General features: G+C 36.3%; 1 protein-coding gene across 4 annotated transcripts in view; it reads right to left on the reverse strand.

Annotated features, from left to right (window-relative positions):
• Positions 1-8979: 8979 nt before the first annotated feature.
• LOC141426402 (pseudouridylate synthase RPUSD2-like) overlaps positions 8980-20649 on the reverse strand; it is a 469933-nt gene continuing 458263 nt past the window's right edge. For all 4 annotated transcript variants that reach the window (XM_074085286.1, XM_074085288.1, XM_074085285.1 and 1 more), the window contains 8 exons: positions 19966-20074; positions 17947-18058; positions 16811-17007; positions 15821-16018; positions 15178-15276; positions 14889-15013; positions 13310-13492; positions 8980-12375 (listed from right to left, as the gene is read on the reverse strand). In XM_074085286.1, coding sequence (XP_073941387.1) covers positions 12301-12375; positions 13310-13492; positions 14889-15013; positions 15178-15276; positions 15821-16018; positions 16811-17007; positions 17947-18058; positions 19966-20074 — 1098 coding nt within the window. In that variant the 3' untranslated portion in view covers positions 8980-12300. The remainder of the gene's footprint in view (positions 12376-13309; positions 13493-14888; positions 15014-15177; positions 15277-15820; positions 16019-16810; positions 17008-17946; positions 18059-19965; positions 20075-20649) is intronic.

A 20649-nucleotide genomic window follows, 5' to 3' on the forward strand; every position in this document is an offset into this window, starting at 1 on the left:
GAAAAATAATTGCCAGCTTGCTTTTTTATTACTACATTTATTTTTATTTTAAATCATTGGGAAGAAGAATTTTCAAGGCAATTCTAAAATTGTAAGTCGAATTATCTACAACACAAAGTAGGTATTTTAAATTAAACTCAAGGGATAGTACGTAATTATTTAATGACTAGTTACTACTACTAAGTGCGTGTAAGATACTTTCATAGAGAAATGAGATTTGAATTCGGAACATGAATTATTAGTGTTCCACGTTCCACGACACGACCAAAGAGATCAAACTCTGATATTGTAGGTATGTATAAAGTTGCTGGCAGGTAAAAGATGGGCTGTGTTTATAAAAAAAAACCGCGTGAATTATGTCTTCTCTGTTCTATTATTTTAAAGTACTTATTTAAAAAAAATGAAACAAAATGAGTTTGTTAGTATAATGCAAATTGTATACTGTTCTTATAGTGTTAGCTGTGAAAAGTAATTTGATGTAAATCCGTGATAATTGGATGTGCGTCCCGAGTTAGTGCGACAAAGGAGTCCCTTTAGTTCCAACTTAATCCACATTAATACGACGGGCGCCACTTGTGTGGGACCATTTAATCCATACAAGATTGATAAAGATACAATGGCGATTCAGTTAACAGTTAACACGTTGTCTTTGCTTAAATTACGATTATTAAGTACAGATTGATTTACAAGAGCAGGCACGTATGGATTGAACAAAAGTAATGTTACTTCGAAGTCGTGGTGGCCGAGTGGTTTGACCTATGGCCTCTCAAACAGAGGATAGTGGCTTCAAACCCCGGCTTGCACCTCTGAGTTTTTCGAAAGTCATGTGCGAAATTTCATTTGAAATTAACCACGAGCTTTACGGTGAAGGAAAACATCGTGAGGAAACCTGCACAAACCTGCGAAGCAATTCAAGTATGTGTGTGAAGTTCCCAATCCGCACTGGGCCCGCGTGGGAACTACGGCTCAAGCCCTCTCATTCTGAGAGGAGGCCTGTGCCCAGCAGCGGGACGTATATAGTCTGAGATGATAATGAGAACTTAGACATTACAGACTTAGCTGCTGTTGCTGTTTCACCATCCATTCATTAGTGTTAACTGACGGTTAAATATGATGCCGTCCCGTCTATTCGAACAAAGCAAATAGAGACGGCATCACATTTAACCGTCAGATTAACACTAATCAATGGATTGTGAAACAACCCCTTAGACATTTTTGTTGGAAAATGACAGATGCATGCCATTTTCATATTTGTGTGTAGTGTATTCAAATACGTAACGCACACACTTTCATTCACTCATTCAATCCATTCGTGCCAGCTCTTGTGAATTGACCTGTAAGTATTATTTAAAGGACCCTGCGCTTGGTAACTACGGTTCAAGTCCTTTCATTCCGAGAGGAGGCTTGTGCTCAGCAGAGGGTCGTATATAGGTTGGGATGATGATGATGAGATTTATTTTTATCTGTTCATTAAAAGCGTCCCCCCTCCTCTAAAATCTAAACTGTTGGGTGAAAAATTTAATAAAATTCAGAATGGTAGTTAAATGAATCAAAATTACAAGGAACATTATAGTGGTTAAGATTGCTTGAGAATTATAAGTAGTTTAAGAGTAAATAGCAGCCTAAGGTATAAACATACTTAAACTTGGAAGATTCCGTACACAATACGAAATCCTTAGAAAAATATTACTTGATTTTTTCGTTATGACTACGGAACCCTATCCTGGGCGTGACCGACACGCTCTTGGCTGGTTTCTTTTACCATGTGTTACTTTTAATATGTGATATCCACTTTGTTTTACTTCTTGTCATGTGTCGGGACCCCTCTAAATATTTTATTTAGTTGTCTTTTGATTTTGGTAAAGTCGAAATAAATTCGAAAGGCAATTTGCCTTTTCATATTAATAACAAACTAAGAGGCGTGGGTGGGCCAACCCAACCCACGCGTTTCTTTGTCGTCCCTATCGCTACTTTGAAATAGCTAATCAGGATTTAATTCAATAAGAATATTTGAGAAAATTTTAGAAATTAAATTCTTGAAAGAGGAACAAATTCTATTTTATACCATTCATTAAATAGGGTTTTCTGTGACAGGGTAGTTGGTGCTAGTATCGCAAGGTTCGTTTGTCAACTTGAGACTGTGGGTAACTTCAAGTGGTCTTTACGATAATAATGCCATCTAGCGGTATTTCACTTGTCAAGAATTATTTTATTGGGATTTAATGAAACACTAAAGATAAATGTTATGGTTATGATCATTACCTACCTGAAAATGATGTTTTTAAAGAAATACAAAGCTTTTATTAAAACGTACTTACTGTACTGTACTGATTTGACAAAAGTTTCTAAAATTGGCACTATCCGGTTTTCAACTCATCTTACCCGTTTTCCATTATATTTTTCTAAGTACCTATTCTTTTACAATATCAGTATTACCAAAATACTGATAGCCGTAAAGAATCACCAAACAATTACCATCCTCTCTTTACGAACAATCTAGAACTTTTACAATGTGACCTTTGATGTCAAACTCGACCTACGTCACAAAATTAAAATATTTTTATCCCGGCGAGGTTTTGAGTACGGCCGCTTGTTTTGAATGCCATCGTTTATGAGTAAAATAAAGCTCGGTGAAACAATTTTGGTGAAGCGTTGACGCTCCTTGATGGATGGGAGGTCTCCCGGTTTATATTAAGGAATCTGTGATATAAATAGGGTATCTATCTTATTTATAAGTCAACACTCACGGAGCAGACGTTTGTAGCTATAAGTGATATTTAAAGTTGAAGTCAAAATATCTTTATTCAATTTAGGCTGTAACAAGCACTTAAGCGGATCGGCACAAGATGGACGGATGACCTGGTTAAAGCCGCGGGTTCACAGTGGATGTAGGCCGCTGCCAACCGAAGCAACTGGAGGTCTGTGGGGGAAGCCTATGTCCAACAGTGGACGTCCTACGGCTGAGATGATGAAGCACTTAAGAATGTCAAAATATCTACATCTGGTCCGGAGAAACCTCGTTCAGAAGAATCCGGCAAGAAACTCATTCCTGAAGACTTTTTTGTTAATAATATGTAGAAGAACGAAGGTGATCGACATAGCCAAAGGAATTAGCTCATTGAAGTGGCAATGGGCAGACCATAATAGCACGGAGAACAGTTGGCCGTTGGGTGGGGCGGAAAAGTTCTCGAACGGAGATCGCGGATCCACAAGCGCAGCGCAGGACATCCACTTGAATGAATGGATGACCTGGTTAAGTTCACGGTGGATGCAGGCCACTACCAACCTAAGCAATGAGGGCTATCGCGTATGAATTCGCCACTAGAGGCGCTAGTGTAGCGTGAGGTCTCCGAAATGTCAAATCTCATAGTTTTTGGGTGAGCTACGCGGGTTCATTTATAATTAGAATAATTTTGTGAATATTTTGCAATATCTGAAATTAATTATGGCAAATATGCGTTCCGGGGCAATGAATGTCTGTGTTTTGAAACAGTTTTGTCTTTCGGAAACCTTTGTCCTCCCTTTTTTCCGAACAAAACGGGGACTATGGAACACTGTGGCATGCTCGATATTTTTATGGTACGGTTTTAAGGTGTAATAAATATGATTTTAATCTAAACTTTGTTTTCACGCCCGTAATAACAGACTTTGAAAGCCATACTTAAAAACCTCACGCAACAGTGTGCCATCTAGTGAGACAAAAAACGATAGCCCTCATTGAAAGTCTATGGGGGAGGACTGTGTCCAACTCCTACGGCTGGTATGATGATGATGATATAGTGCGTCTTTAATGGAAGACAAATTGTGTGTCAAAAACTGTCTTTACGGTTGCATGCAGTCATTTTGAAGATCCCCGTATTATATTTAAGTTTCATTAAGCGACCAAGTTATTAGAAAAGCGATTCTGTCAGAAGGGAGTGGTGCAGCCCTATCGCAAAAGCATACCACAAAATCAGAACCAAACAGTTATGAACCCTAACAGTATCGTTTTAAGCATGTCATGTGAGTTTCGAAGCTGTAACACTAAACTTGTCCTCGTGTAAGGGGTGCCGGTTGAAAAAGTGTCTTTACTTTGGATTTTGGGTTTTCGTGTGTTAATAATAAGGGATAGTCGGTATTTTGGGAGCTGTAAGGATCTTTGTCAAGACGTTGCGTCGAAATATTGCGTCCTGAAATTATAGAGGACTCTTAATGTTTTATTAATGGTTGTTCTCGCAGGGCAAGTAAGCCTTTATTGATTTGACTTAGGCTTTTTTATACCAACCGTTTTGTTGATACCATTTTCTGGGAAATAGGTTCTGTGACACGTTATCATAGAACTTGTTCAAACTGCACCTTGATGTTGGTAGGTACATTAGTTTCAACAATATCTCATTTCATTAGATATTAATTTAGTTTTTTTTTGACGTCATTGAGGTTAGTAGACGCAGGAGACCGAAGAGCTGGCAGCTTCCTCGGATTAGCTTAGCTTAAATAATTTGTTTTAATTTTTAGTTCTTTATTTTGTTTTATGTAAGTTTGTTAAGTTTAGGGTAGTTTTATTTTAATAATCCAATCTTTATAACTATGTAAACAAACACATTGATATTTATTCTTCTACTACACATGAGTGTAAATGTAAGTTAACAAAATGGCTAAAAAGCAAGAGTTATTTTGATATTGAAACCTAATCCAGAAATGATAAATTTGAATACTACGAGTATTTAACACGTGCACTCGTTTACTTATACACAGACTCGCACACTCGTTAATACGTAAACTTATAAACACACACAGATGCATACACAACTCATACGCACGAACACACACTCACACACATGACGATCTTTTTAAGTTGTTTGGGTACTTTATGATGCCTAAGTAAATTAATTCCTCTCTGTAATGATACCTACTAGTAAAGGAGCGGTGTTCTCTTAATACAAGTAACATGTTTGCTTAAAAAGAGGCACCAGCACGGATACTGTTTTATGTAAATTTTTGTTACTGAATAAAAATATTTTTTTTTTTTAATTGTTACCTATTTACTGTTTTCTGTTGTATAATAAAGAAAGTAAATCAACTCAAAAAAAATGGACGTTTGACGTCATTTGACATTCTTTGGTATCTGTGACGTCTTTTTATCTTTGGGAAAATTAACTGCAGGACTACCAATATTCAACGCAGGCGCAGCTATTTGCATAGTTTGACCGCACTACTTCGTAGAGGAGCAAATCAAGATTATCCATTTCATTTTAAGCATACAATATTGTCATATGAGATACTTATTCAACATTTTTTGACGCGGACTTGCGTCATTAATGCTGAGTCAGCGACCGTTTCACTTTCGCGGGGACACATAACATTGTGTATCTTGTATTTACTATTTTCATGTATTTTTCTGTATTTTTTTTTATTTTATTTGTGTTAATTTTGCTGTATATATGTGTCTTCTGTGTTAGTGAATAAATGTCTTCTTTCTTTTCTTTCTTTCTTTCTTTCATTAACTAAGTAACGTAAAGAAGCCCCAGTCAATTAAAGTTAGTGAACGTCAACCGACGTTAAATCAACGTTATTACACACTATAGGCCGAGTAAATGTTTGTCCACTGCCCACCCTGTTTGAACCAAGGCTTGGTGCTGATTGTTTGTCCGATATAGTATTAATGAACCATATTTTCACTGTGTATCATAGTTTATACTTAAAATAAACTGATCCCTGTTAATTTGCGGCAGGTCTTTACCACGAGCGCTTATTCGACCTTTTGCGTACTACATATTTTTGTTTTTTAATGAACTATGTACAACCTTTTACTTCACCGCTACAGCACGTGCTACAAAGCTACGTCGTTATGAACATACGTGTTTTATGGAGAAAACCCACCTATTAAATACCTAAACCTTCGAATATAGTGATCATCAAGGCCATGGTTTAATTGTTCTTCTTGTGCAGCATTATGTCTAAAGAACAATAATTAATTAACTGCATAACTTAAGGAAGCTGACTTAAATATAATAATAATATATGACGATCGCATAAGTTCGTAAAGCAACAAAAGTCCCCACCGCCATTCCGAAAGATATTTTTGAAAGCGAACTAAGTCTGTCTTCATTATTTACACACAAAGTAGCTAATATTTATAATGCCTACCTATATATCACAATTAATATTTATTTACAAAAGCCAAGCACATATAGCACCAAGTTATATTCAGCGAAAATTTTAGTATGCCACTGACAGCTTTTTTTTTATTACGTGCGAAGGTGCGAATACGTGCGGCAAAGGACTCGCGCCAATCAGCCACCAAAGAGGATGAAAATTCTAAAAAATTGTTCTTCTTCCAAATTACTTACCTGGCTTAGATACTTCGGTTACCGTCAATAAAATCTAATCTGATGATTTTTTTACCATCCAGCAATAAAATAAAACTTTGACAGACGCTTTCCGTGTCATTCAGTTTTGTATTTACATACTCTTAAACTTCTTGTATTTGTAACTTTATACTGACAATGGATTCCACTTCGAGGCTTGACGGAGGTTTAAACCATCATTTAATTTAGACTTGACATCTAATCAACATAGAATTAAGTATTTTGAGCCCAAATGTAACTACCCTTATAAAGTACCTATTTTACAATATAAAATAAATAATAATAATTATTATTAACCAAAGTATTTGGAACTACTTAGCCTAAAAATGAAAAATAATAATAATAAGGTCTATGGTTAGGTTAGGTGTATGGTTAACTTTGCCTTTTTCCTAGCGGAGAGCATTAAAAAACAACGATGTACCTACATATGTTTACTTAAAATATGGAAAGGTTAAGCATACCTACAGATGTGCAAGTTGCAGAAAGTTTTGAAAAAGTTGGGAAAGTACTCGGAAATTTCTGGAAATTTTCATAATTAATATAGGAAATTTAAATTTAAGAAACGGAAAGTTTCAATCCCCATACAAAATTGTGAGAAGTTTCCGAAATTTTCCTATATGAAAAATTCCGCAATTTTCGAAAGTTTCCTTTGGCACATTAGTAAGCATACTTCCTTTCTGACGTCTTATTTAAAATTGTGCATTACTCATTCGAACCATCAAAGGGAGTTTCAGACGCGCGGGACTCTAAAAACAACGATATTTATACTTTCAAAAACACTTAAAATAAACCCTGGAGCGTTAGAAATAAAGAGGAAGTCTGAGGTGGAACTTACGTGGTCGTTCGTAATACCTATTAAGTATTCATCGGGGTTGCGAAAACATTTTTTTTCTCCAGTACGTGCTCAATTTCATCGAATACGTTTATATTTACCTGCGGAGCCCTTTTATTTGGACCGTAATAGAGTATTTTGGCGAGGAGTGCTTTATAGACGAAGGTGTAGTAAATTTACGCCGTTCTGCTTATTACGGATAGCGCTTAAGGTGAGTGGTAAAAGAGTTACGATATCCACTGTTGCATACTAATTAGGTACCTTAAGTTTTCTGGGATGGTGGAAAACAATTTGAGGATTCGATTTGTAGCATTCGAACATGGCGGATGTAGACGATATGTAATTTTGGTATTTCTGCTTCTTTGGCTAGTTGAAGTATAATTTTGATAGTGTTTTATGCGGCGATTAACCTTAACAGTGAACAGTGCTCACAAAATTCTGTATTGCTCTCGTGTCTGTCATTTTTTAATGCGCAAGTTGTCTCCGCGTGGTTTCTGAAATTTTGCTATCAAGTTGCAAAAACTACAATCACCGTACAACGTGAATAAGAAGAATATATTTATCTTTAATTTAACTGACATTGGCCCAAGCCTTAAGGCCGCCATTAAGGGGAATAATAATAATAAAAACAATTTGAAATTTAAGTCACAGCAAATATGTGACAATAAGCAAAGACAACGATCGTTTACATGCTTTTGGTATCATAAGTAAGTAATACAAAGATACTGTTTTTTTTTAAACGTCTTTCAGTAAAAAGGCTCATCAAGATCGTATACACTGTTCATATATTGTGTATTAAACAGAGTCGACTTACTCGTGTGATACTTAGTCTTATCTTCCTTATTTTTTAACCCCCCAAACGCAAAAAGAGGGCTGTTATAAGTTTGACCGCTATGTGTGTCTGTCTGTAGCACCGTAGCTCTTAAACAAGTGAACCGATTTGAATGAGGCTTATTTACTTGAAAGCAGGTTTTCTAGCGATGGTTCTTAGACATGTTTCATCACAATTGGTTCATCCGTTTTTGAGATATTGAACTTTGAAGTGACAATGTCGGGGGTTTTCCAACTTTTTGTTGGTTAGGTTAGTTTTTAACCCCCGACGCAACAAGTGGGGTGTTATAAGTTTGACTGCCATGTGTGTCTGTATGCCTGTGTGTCTGTCTATCTGAGGCACCGTAGCTCTTAAACGGGTGGAACAATTTGAATGCGTTTTTTTTTATTCGAAATCAGGTTTTTATAGATACTTAATAGTGATATTTTTTACGAATTTTGTTTTATTTTCCAGTTTTCTACCACGTTAAGTTATTTAAGAGAAAAATGTGTTTGTGAATACCGCCACACTCAAGTGGGATGAGTGGGACATGTCTGCCACGTGCAACCGAATTGCTGGGCCAAAATCGCCACAAATTGGGTTCCGTACGGTGGGCGCAAAACATAGGCAGACTAACGAAGGCTCACACGGCGTATTTTTAACCCCCGACGCAAAAAGGTAACCATTGTAACAGTCCACATATGCCTCCCCCATATTCAAATTCAAATCCAAATTCAAATCATTTATTCAGTAAATAGGCCGCAATGGGCACTTTTACACGTCATTTTTTAAACTACCAGCGCTTTCGGACACAGGCATTTCGGAAGTATTCTGCGGCTGACAGTCAATTACTAAGCTGTACCTACTCAGTTTGATCTGGGGACACGGCAGTGCACCCGCCAAGTCGTGCATCAATTTATTTACATATTAGGGTATAGGTAGGTTACCATCTTTAATGGAGATGAATATCTAATAAATGAAACATCAAATGCCAATGATGAATTTTATTCTAATTAATTTAAGTGGAAACATGAATGCTTATAACATGAATCTAAAGAAGGGAACACTATTATATTCTTAATTACGTAATACTTATTAAATAAACAAATGTCTTTCATGTTGTCATAGTAAATATAAAAAAAAACAACTAACATAACGCACGCCATTTTATATGGCACGACAAAATTGCAAATCAAAACAAAAAATATATGCAAACAATTTTTTTATGCAAAATGTGCCAAAAACGAGCAGAGCGTGGATAGAGGACACAAATGAACAATGAAATATCACGGTTCAACATTTAATTGAGAAATTCAACATTAATTAAATAATCTATACACAATGTTTTCAAATCTGATCCCAAATGGAGAAAAAAGCAGAAGTAAATAGTAATAGTGAATTTCAATGCATAATCGCTAATTAACTTTCATTTAAATATGCAATTTAACAGAAACAAACATTAGTTCAACATTGATAATATAATTAAGTTATACGTATCCTCTAAACACACTTTACAAGGAGCTCGCGAGTGCCAAATGTACTTACGTTAAAACTTGTAACAATTACAATGTAACTGGAATTAAAGAAAAACATTATTACAATTTATCTTTATTTTTTATTATTTTGAGAAGGCACATGAAAATTTTCTTACAAATAAATGATAAACGAATATTACGGCGACACAATAACAATTCCAATTGTATCTCAAGAGGCAATAAAGAAAAAAGGATAATATTGAAATGATAAACAAACGTTTCTTTGATACAGCAAGACTGGCTACGCAATTATTTTCCAACAATATTGACACTAAAAATCCCAAGTATTCCAGTCTTACCTCAAGTCACCTTTTCAACGGTTTGCTTCCTTATTCTTATTAATTTCACGTAATGTATAAACAGGTCTTAAATACTATAAAAATACAACAATATTCGTCGGTGAGATCGCTTTAAAGTATCCGTTCGAAAACCGATAAATTAAAACAACCCTAAAGTGGTACCTAGGTGATATGCCACGGATAATCTTACTTTGTACATACTACTGTTTTTTTTTTACAAAAAATCTGTAACGTTAAAACATGGATTACAATTCTAAAATTACGTGACTGTTCGGGTGTTTCCCTGCCTTTTATATTACTTTGATCCCAATACAGATAGAGAATGTGATTAAGTAAACGATGTAGGCGAATAAAGTATAACGAATAGCATACTCACATTTAGCATTATGTACATCGTATAATATAGGCAATAGCAACAACAGCGTGATTTTGTAATCATTTGAAGTAAGCCGTCAAATCAAAAGTAATTGTTTCACATCATCATCAAAGAGAAAAGAAAAAATAATATGAGAGTAAGATTCTTGTCAATGTATCCAAAGTCCCCCTAATTTGTTCCTTATTGAGAGATTTTCCCCTCTGCTATGACATAATGTCTATTGTTTCACACAAACACGACATTTAAAGTGAGTATCTCCAATGATGATCTTGAAAATGAACACAATGACAATGTAAATGATGTTAAATTTGAGGACAAAGCTAACGTGAATAATGACGAGACAGAACTTACTTCAAATCCACGAAATCATTATATAACAGGAAACAACATATTTGCATTCTACCGCTACACTACGAGTAAGAAAAATATATATTTTTTCCAAACTAATTTTATGAAAGCTCGTGAAATTTTATTAATAACAAGAAATTGTCTTTTACATTTAATACTACAGTAAGATAGTAAATATATCTACCGTAAAAACGAACCAGCGTTGTAAACTTTCGTGTTATTTCGAGTTTAGATAATAATTAAAACAATCCAAACGTAAAAAAGAATCAAACTGTAAAAGCTAAAAACTAAAAACACACACTTAACTTTAACGAACTCTTATTCCTCCATGTCTTTAAAAGGTGCTGCTTCGTTTTGTAGTATCATTTCTATTGTAGCTTATATCACTGTCTTTGGAGATGAGTAAAGAACTATTGCTTTGGTCGACTTTTTTAAAGTTTAAAAATACGTACACGAACTGTCTTTTGAAGATTATAGTGATCAAATGTAAATACAATAAATGCATGCCACAACAAGCTCTAAATGATATATTAGTTATAGAATAAGAATCGTGTATAGATATAAGTAATATTTCAAACACTGTCACAATGCATGTAAGTCAAGTACAAAATTTTGAATATCCGTCTCTTAATACGTTTAAAATTCTCCTCTACTCAAAACTATGGAAGCCAGAATGTGACGACGTTACTAACACTCCGTCTACAAAATGCGTTATTTTATTTTAATTATTATTTATTATTTTACTTATGCAATTATAGACACGCGTCTAATGATACAGAGATAGCGTTTCTAAAAAAATGATTTAAAAGTGGTCCTATTTTCAATTTTAATACAATAAGAAAATATTATAGCAGTGGTCCAAGTTTTGTTTGAAATAAGGATATTCGCACTTGAAATGTGTTGAATTGAAATACCACAGTGCGTCTTCAATTCAACACCTTTAGAGCAGAATCTCTACGTTTTTCATACTGAATAAAATTCCGTTATTTAGAATTAAATAGAAGAGCTATCCCATTGTGTGTTTAATTTATAAATCATTTTTAATTTCACTTTTAATATTTTATATTCATTTATGATTGTGGTACTGACCCTGCCTCGTTAAAGCGATATATATAACTATTTTACAGTTAATACCGATATTATTAAAATTGTTACATTTCCTTACCCTTACATTACAACAAGCTTGACGAAACATTCTAGGCCGATAGGAACTGAACATTGACATAAAAATCTAAAACCGTATACTACATACACAAATCGAAAAATAAACATGAACAAATATAGTGCTCTAGAGTCAGCTAATAATAGATAAAAGGTTCAAATAAGAGCGGAACATCGTACGCAGAAATAATCTAAAGTACTTAAATCTAAATCTCACTTAGTTTAGTTATTATAAAACTTACCTCAGAGCACTGTACGTGTAACAGCCGTTAGAGTACCTACCAGTATTATAGTCGATGGTCACCTTGCTAGCGCCGCTCGCACATGTGGTAACTACATATCCTAGACGAGTCAACATTTATGGGGCCTTTATCTTAAGCATCGATAACTGTCACGTTGACAGTAGTGAAAACAGTTTAACAATCATCAACATCGTTACCAAAACATCATTTATCATTAAAATCAGTCCAATTTGCATTATTAACAGTTTCATCAATATTTTATTTAGTCTTTTGTTTGCCGTTTCTGCGGTCTGTGTGAGATGTAGAGGTTGGTAGCGAGGCGCCGCCGCAATGGTGTCAGTTCGTGTGACTATGAGTTCTCCGGCTCGTCCCACTCCACGCTTGCCCACTGTGGCAGCTCCGTCTCGTACTCCCAGCCGGGTCCCTGATAAACAAAAAGCTTAGTTAATTTAACTTTCTTAACATTAATCACCGGATGTTCCACTTTAAAATAGAGCCCAAACTCACATGTCCTTTATAGTTGACATGACATTTTATATCCTAAATTATTTACATCCTGATGTTGCCGCAAGGATTCCTTTAAACAAGCACACGTAGCCATGAGAGTTCGTTTCAAGAAGGAATTCTAGTTACAATATATTTCAACAAGATCATCAGAGCTGTTTCCGGGACCACAAAACATATACAAGAACTGCTCGTTTATAAGGCTTTTTAATGCCACCAGTGACCGAAGAGACCGGTGGCAGCTACCTCGCTCAAAGAATTAGCCTAGCGATTCAACGAGGAAATGCTGCCAGCATCTTCGGCACAATGCCGCAGGGGCCTTTTTAGATATAGCTTAGTTCTTAATATAGATTTTAATTTAGTTTGTAATATTTAGTATTATTTCTGATTTTTGTTTTATTTTTATCATAATAAATAAATGCCTTTATAACTAGGTACCTAAAAAAATTGGTAAGATAGCAGTGGCGAAGCGTCAGATATTTCCATGGTAAAGCCGAAGCAAAATCTCTTACATCTTTCACAAATCCTGAACGTACCGTGAAGCAGCAGTGCTTGCACTGTTGTGTTTCGGCGTGGAGAGTAAGACAGCCGGTGAAATTACTGGCACCTGAGGTATTCCATCTTAGGCCTCTAGGTTGGCAACGCATCTGCAATACCCCTGGCGTTGCAGATGTTTATGGGCGGTGGTGATCTCTTACCATCAGGAGACCCACTTGCTCGTTTGCCATTCAGTCGAATAAAAAAATAAAATAAAAAAAACGTGCTGTTGTCCTATTTTGTAAATATTGGGCAAGCCGGTGGGAATCGGGTTCTATAGACGCTTCGCCACTGTAAGATAGATAACTGTCACATACCTTGTATTTCCAAGCATGTAGATACATGACGAGGTCCCTAGGCCGGGGGTCCCGGTACCGCACTCGGCACTCGTAGCAGTGAGGGTCTGTCGACAGGGCGTCAGCGCTGCTGGCAGACACGGCGGCAGAACTGGTCGCAGTCGGCGCGCAGCCCGTCTGCGTGGCCACTGTCACTTTGTCCGACTGCAAAAGGAAACGTTATGAACAATCTTTAACCCTGCTAAACTTGCTTTTTGCTTGCTTACTTGCTTTTTAATCCCCGACGCAAAAAGAGGGGTGATATATGTTTGACCGCTATGTGTGTCTGTGTGTCTCTTAAACGGGTGGACCGATTTGAATGCGGTTTGTTTTATTTGAAAGCAGGTTTTCTAGCGATGGTTCTTAGACATGTTTTATCAAAATCGGTTCAGCCGTTTTTGAGATATGGAACTTTTAAGTGACACAGTCGGGGGGTTTCCAACTTTTTGTAGTTGCTTACTTGTTGGCAATGTTTAAGTATTAGCAGATTTAGTGGGCTGTTTTCCGTAACTCTACAAGTTATTGAACCTTTTTTGCGTTATCAGCTATAGGCATTATCCATACTAGCCTAGCTCTTGGCGAAAGCTTAGCAGACCCTTCAGGATCGTGCCAAGCGGAGAAACATCGCGAGAGAGTTGCGAACCATACATAGCAATACCATAACCTGTTTAACCTCCATAATCTGTCATGTACAACCGCACTCTCGACAAAAGTATACGACTCATACACGTGGTATAATCCCGTGGTATAATTAATTAGAATATTCAATGTCTCGTGAAGATTATAATATAAGTACATAAGTATATAAAAAAATACAATACAATATGTATATGAAATAAGAACCAGCAAATTAACTTGTTGCTTGTTTCGAGTCACTGAATTGTGACTGTAATAATGATAATGGTGATAATGATAATATATTTATGTAAAATAATTTCAATTTTAATTCTTATTAAATATTATGTATAAATTGCTGTGCCCTAACAGGGTTCATGTCTTGAATCTAATTATACTATGTAAGACCTAATGTACTACATGATTACTATGCAATAAATGAATTATGAATTATTGTTTAAATTAAAGAACTAATTAAAACTACTTACAGTATGATTCCAAAGGTGAGAATTAGAATTTAATACAGGCCCAAATATTCACACAAGACCCTCGAAATTCATTAAAACTACCTCCGCAATCAACCCTGATTTTCACTTTTGGGGTTTCATATTAGAATCAAGTAGCCGCGATTCGGAATAATTTCGCTACCCTTTTAAGCGTTTATTTACACACGGGCTAATTCTAAAAAAATTGTAGGAAATTCAATTTCGGCTGTTTGAATTGAACTTGTTCGGGGTTTTCCTAATTTTTAAGTAATTTTTTGTACTTTATGCCAAGTTGCCAGTGAGAGGTTTCGAATAACTTTGCATAAGGTCCTATAGGTAAAATAGGTGGTGCGATCCAATAATTCATGTGGAAACTACAGCTTAACTCTTCTCATTCTGAGAAGACACCTAATAGTGGTACATATGGAGATGACACGACTTGCGAAAAGTGTTTAGGTTACCTTAGCGTCGCTAGAGTCGTCGTTCATAGCTGCCGAGGGCGTGGGCGAAGGCGCCAGGGTGCAGGCCGTCGCTGGCGACGAGTCTAGAGGAGCCTCAGCGCCGCTAGACGGGCTCGGGAGGGTCGCTGAACGTAACAAACATAATCTTTGTATTGTAAATAGAACACATCGAAAAAATAGAAAAGAAAACCCTCTCTAAGTGGGTTCAGTCGAACTAACCCATTTGCTGTTAGTCTTGTCAAAGATTCGAGCCTATCTGTTAGTACAATTTTGTGTCAAATACACTTACGAGTCATAACGGATGACGCCGTCACTCCTGGAGCAGGGGACTCCAATCTCGGAGATGATTCCCTGGACGTAGGGCCAGTGTCGCAGTCGTCTTCAACACCTGGTGAAGATAACATAAAATGTTAAAATCTTTTGAAATTTACATTCAAAATGCCAAAATCCTCTGCAAAGAATAGCAACTTGAAAATGAGACCTGCGTGTTGAAATCAATAAGTACAGGAATTTTAACTGAGATAAGGGTAGCAAGCTCTCATTTCCATGTTTCCATTAGGAACTACTAAAAGCGACTAAAAAAAAGAAAGTTGCTACGTCGCCACTACAATGTGGCCAGAATTTTGAGGTGATTTAAGAAATATAAATCTGCAGACGGATTCCCGAGTACGCTTTTAATTATAACATTAGTAAGTTGAGCACAATAATATTTTATGTGAATGGGCACGGTATTACAGGAATTGAACCTGGTGAATTGTTACTAGGAGGACCGACAACATCGAGAGAATTGCGTGCAACCAGTGGATGGAGGTGACATGTTATTGTTCATTGAGGTGTTCGGAGAGGCAGGCTTTTGTTCAACACTAGACGTCTTCCGGCTGATGATGACTACAGGAAATTACAGTATTCAGATCTTTATAGATGAAACTGACCTTTATCATCTGACACTGGTTTGGAGAACAGCATGTCGTCATCGGCGGCGTCCACACCGAGCCAGTTCTCAGCGTTGTGGATGGCGATGAGGTCTCTGACCAGTTGCTCGTCAGTCTTGCCACCAGTGTCGCCGCCCTTGCCACGAAGCGGGCCGAAGACCGGGTGGTTATAGAGAGGGTCGTTAACCACGGGGAAGCCTGTTGGTAAAATAACGATGTTGTTATTTCTGGGGTAAAGGTAACAAATCAGCATGATAGATAACCTATTTAAAAGGAAACAATACTTTTTTATTTTATTTGACTGGATGGCAAACGAGCAAGTGGGTCTCCTGATGGTAAGAGATCACCACCGCCCATAAACATCTGCAACACTAGGGGTATTGCAGACGCGTTGCCAATCTAGAGGCCAAAGATGGGATACCTCACGTGCCAGTAATTTTACCGACTGTCTTACTCTCCACGCCGAAACACAACAGTGCAAGCACTACTGCTTCACGGCAGGGCTAGCGAGCAAGATGGTGGAGCAGGATGGTGGTGGACTTATAATTTCTGGGGTAAAAGCAATAAATGTGCATGCCACTTATATAAAATTTATTTATAATGTAACAACGGTTGTGGTTTTTGGGGTGAAAACAATAAATGTGCTTGAAAACCTGTGGATAAAAGTAATGATGGCTGTAATTTCTGCGATAAAAACAGTACTTAAATGTGCATGAGAACCTAATGATAAAAACGATGAACAGTACGACTAACAGCATTACCGCCTTATTAGGTTACCCGCAGCTCAAAGGACGGTAGCCATTTAGATGGTCCTTGCTCAGAGTCTTACCATTTAATTTAATAATGCGCTCAAGGCTAGATTGAATAGGTTGTTATTGAACCAGTGAGATGCTCCTTTGGCCTCATCTGCACTTTATATCAGGTGATGGGGTCAATCACGAAACAATTTAATGTAAAAACAAGAATCTTGGTGCTAATTGAAGGTCTTACCTAAGTACTGCAAGTGCACCCTGATCTGATGCATCCTACCAGTCTTGGGCTTGCATAGCACCACACTGGTGTTACTACTCGGGTTGTATCCCAGACGTTTGAACACCGTCGAACAGTCCTTCCCCTTGGCGGACACTTTACACACGCCGATCTTGTAGCTCACCACTTCGATTGCCTCTAGGCATTCAATCTCTTCCCTGTTGAAGAGTTCGTGGTTAGAAGAAGTAAGATGTCGGGGAACTAGTTATACAGTAAGCATATGAAATATATCAGATCAGCTTTTGGACGCGGCTTTGACTCCATGCTGAGCTGAATAAAATTTATATCTATTTATCCCATTTTAGAGAACCTCTATATGATCCTCAAGGTATATTTCTGACAAACTTCAAGTCTCTATGTACACTTTTATTTGTTTTTAACAATGAATTATATTTTTTTTAAGAACTAAAACGTTTTCGGCTGCGCTGGAAAAAAATCGGTAAAAGAAATCTCAAGAAATTTAAGTTTTGTTTTACTTTTTCCCGCATGAAAATATAGGGGAGTACGTAAATGTAGTTCGTTTATCAGTCAATCAATTGGTCAGCCACGTTTATGTTATCTATAATTGTATATTTTGACCTTGTCTATTAATAAAAAGTTAATTAATAATGCGATTTAGTATGACAGTGACTGAGTGGCGGAGAATTTGCAATGTCGATCGCAGAGCTAATAAAATGGCCGATAGCCAAATTGCACATGTTTTTTGAAGGTTAAAGTGACAGGTCGGTATAAAGCAAAAACAAATTCTTGTTGGCGTGTATAAATAAACCGGCCAAGTGCGAATCGGATTCTGGCACCAAGGGTTAAGTACCTGCAAATTTGTAGGAAATATATACGCAATAAACGGCCGTTTTTTAAAAAAAAAACCTAAAAATATTTCATCGTACGAAACCCTCTCTACTCGAGTTCGACTCGCACTTCAACAGTATAATTATTTATTGTTGTAGTGGCAATAGAAATACACATTGTGCGTAAATTTTAGCTGCAGTTATTGAGATAGGGCCAGGTGATGGACAGACGAACCGATCAACAGTCACTACGATAAATATTTAGCCGTTGGTTGTTGTCACAACTAATAACACAAACAGCGCACTTACTCGGGGAATTCGCCGTCGACTCTGCAGACGTACTCCTTCAGCACCTGCCGGTTCCTTATCTGGTGTTCCATCTGTCGCGCCTTCTTGGGACTCCGGCCGAACAAGAGGAGCCCTGATTGGACAATGAACGGTGTTATTGGAATTGACTACGCTGGTTGGAGAGTGATTTTATGACGACGTGTTTTTCGATCGTTAAGTTTGCTTAATCCCAATCAGAAAAGGAAATAAACATTTACTTTCAAAACGCTTTATAAATTATAATACTTAAATCGGAAACGGTTAAGTAAAAAAACCAAATGTAAATAACAACAAAACGGTAAATAATGTTTTTTATAGAACTTGATGCTTTTTAAAAATTCATGAACGCTTTTTGTCTTTATCTGATAAAACAAATATTTTGCTACGCTTTTTTAATGCAATTTTGTGGAATTCGAGTTTCACCCGGTTCTAGTATTTAAGTGCTTTCAACAGAAAAACTTGAATTAATACGTTCATTGCCAAGACAAAATGTTGAACTTACTGGTCTACTTATCGGTCGTCGATACATGCCCGCAGTAAAAAATTCAATAAATACTTATAGTTTTTACTGTCTTAGCAATACATTTATATGTCGAATTTAAAATTTATTATATAAAAAAACAAGTATCCCTTCCCTAGTGGCCAAACCAAACACCAGAAGCCAAACGTAACTACGGTTGCTATTTTGTAGCTCGAAAATAATTGTATTTAAGAGACCATCACTTGCTTTTTTTACAAAAACTTATTTATTCAATAAATATTATTATAAAAATATCATACGATATCTGACACCGTTTCAAATAAAACCGGGTGCTTAAAATTCAAATTCATGTCACAAATTAGACATTCGTATTACAAAAGCCAAAGTTTGCGCATTAGCATTGTTGAAGTCGTTACGAATGTTTTGACGTTCTGTTTATTTTAATAGCTAATAAAACAACAATCATAAGGCATTCTCATTCTTTCTGAATCTAGTTAATATTTCTTAAATTCGTTATTGTTGGAATTACGTTGCGCTAATTTGTCTAAATTTTTCAAGTGATATTGAAGCTGCAAAATGTTTCTTGTAATAGAAAAGGAACTAGATACAACGAAAATGGCTAAGTATAGTCTGTAAAGATTGGTGTTTAGACATTATACAGGCAACTAAGGAGATTCCCTACATACGTCTGTGTACCCCGAACGCTGCTACAAGAATCTATGTTCTCTAAACGGATCGCTCCCAACTAGTACAATCGTGCAAATGTACTAGTTAGGTATTTTATGTACCTAGTTCTTTTAGTTATACTACTACGTAATACAGTCTATGCATGATTCGCTCCCGTTCCAATAACTATTCCGTTTCTCTTTACTAACTAGCTCTCTCTCAAACTAGTATGTTCGAAAAATCGTTCAGGCGCTCGGAGCAGGTAACCGGAGCTATTCAAGATATTGTTGTACTACATGTACTATAAATAAATAAAAAATAAATAAAATCGTTTATTTAGATAACAAAATAGTTATACAAGCAACGGTTGAGACCTCCTAGTAGGTAAAAAAATACCTGTATCAGGAGACCTCGCTCCTCCAATAGTACATTTTGACAGTGTTTTAAATCTTAGACTAGTTTAAAGTATTTGTACAAAGTATGTACTAAAAGCAGAAAGGAGATAGGAATAGTTCATTCTAGTACAGTGTCAGGAAATAATTAGTTTTAGTTCTTATTACATGTGCTACACAAGCCTAACAACAAATCAGTCTTCAAAAGTAGGACAAATGGGCATTTAGGCAAGTGTTCTGAATTTTACTTTAATCCCACGTTTGCTTAAAATTGCATCAAAATTAAGATTTTTTGTAATTTTTAGGAATTTGTATGCTGTACGATGTGATTAGCAACATGTACCATAAACAAAAGGAACAGATAACGGTTGGGGAGAAATGCTCTCGAGTGGCGACCTGAATGACCTTAGGTTATAACGTGATTGTTGGGCCAATGTCAGTTTTGCACTGAACCTGATTTACCTGACGTTAGCCTGTCAAGTCTGTGGATGGTCCTCAAATTCTTCAAGTTGTATTCCTTCGCCAGGATAAACACGACGGTGTTGTGTCGGTACCGCCCGCAAGGATGCACCTAAGGGAGTTGAAATTAAACACTTTAATAATTGTATGAGACACGTTTTCATGTCCAAGTTCTAATTAAAATGAACACATCACATCGAAATTTAACTTTACAAATATGATGGAAATGGGTACTTCAAAATTTGTATTTACAATAAAATGAAACATTATTTTTATAATACTTGTAGGAAAAGAAAACTATGATTTTATCACAAGTCATAATTTCAATCAAAATAGTAATAAACATAACTGCAGTCCAATCATATCCACAAAAGTTTAATTTCAAACCTGTTTTTATTTAGGTCTTTTATGAAGACCATTAAAACACGTGTAACACATCATAGTATATTTAACTTTTACTAAATGCCTCCCCTGTTCCCAAAAGTTAAGGACGTGGGTGGGTTGTATGAACTCAACGAGCCACTAATTAAAATCCTCTAGGGCTATACTCACTCAGGTGGCACAAAAGCGTAAAAAGCATAAAAACTTAATGTTTAGCCCTTAATTTTTAGAAATAGATTAAGGAAATCAAATAAAATGATAAATTGAAGTCTATATTAAAAAAATTAAGCTTAAATTAAGATACTT

This window comes from Choristoneura fumiferana, chromosome 3 (genome assembly GCF_025370935.1).
Source record: "Choristoneura fumiferana chromosome 3, NRCan_CFum_1, whole genome shotgun sequence".
Lineage (NCBI taxonomy): Eukaryota > Metazoa > Arthropoda > Insecta > Lepidoptera > Tortricidae > Choristoneura > Choristoneura fumiferana.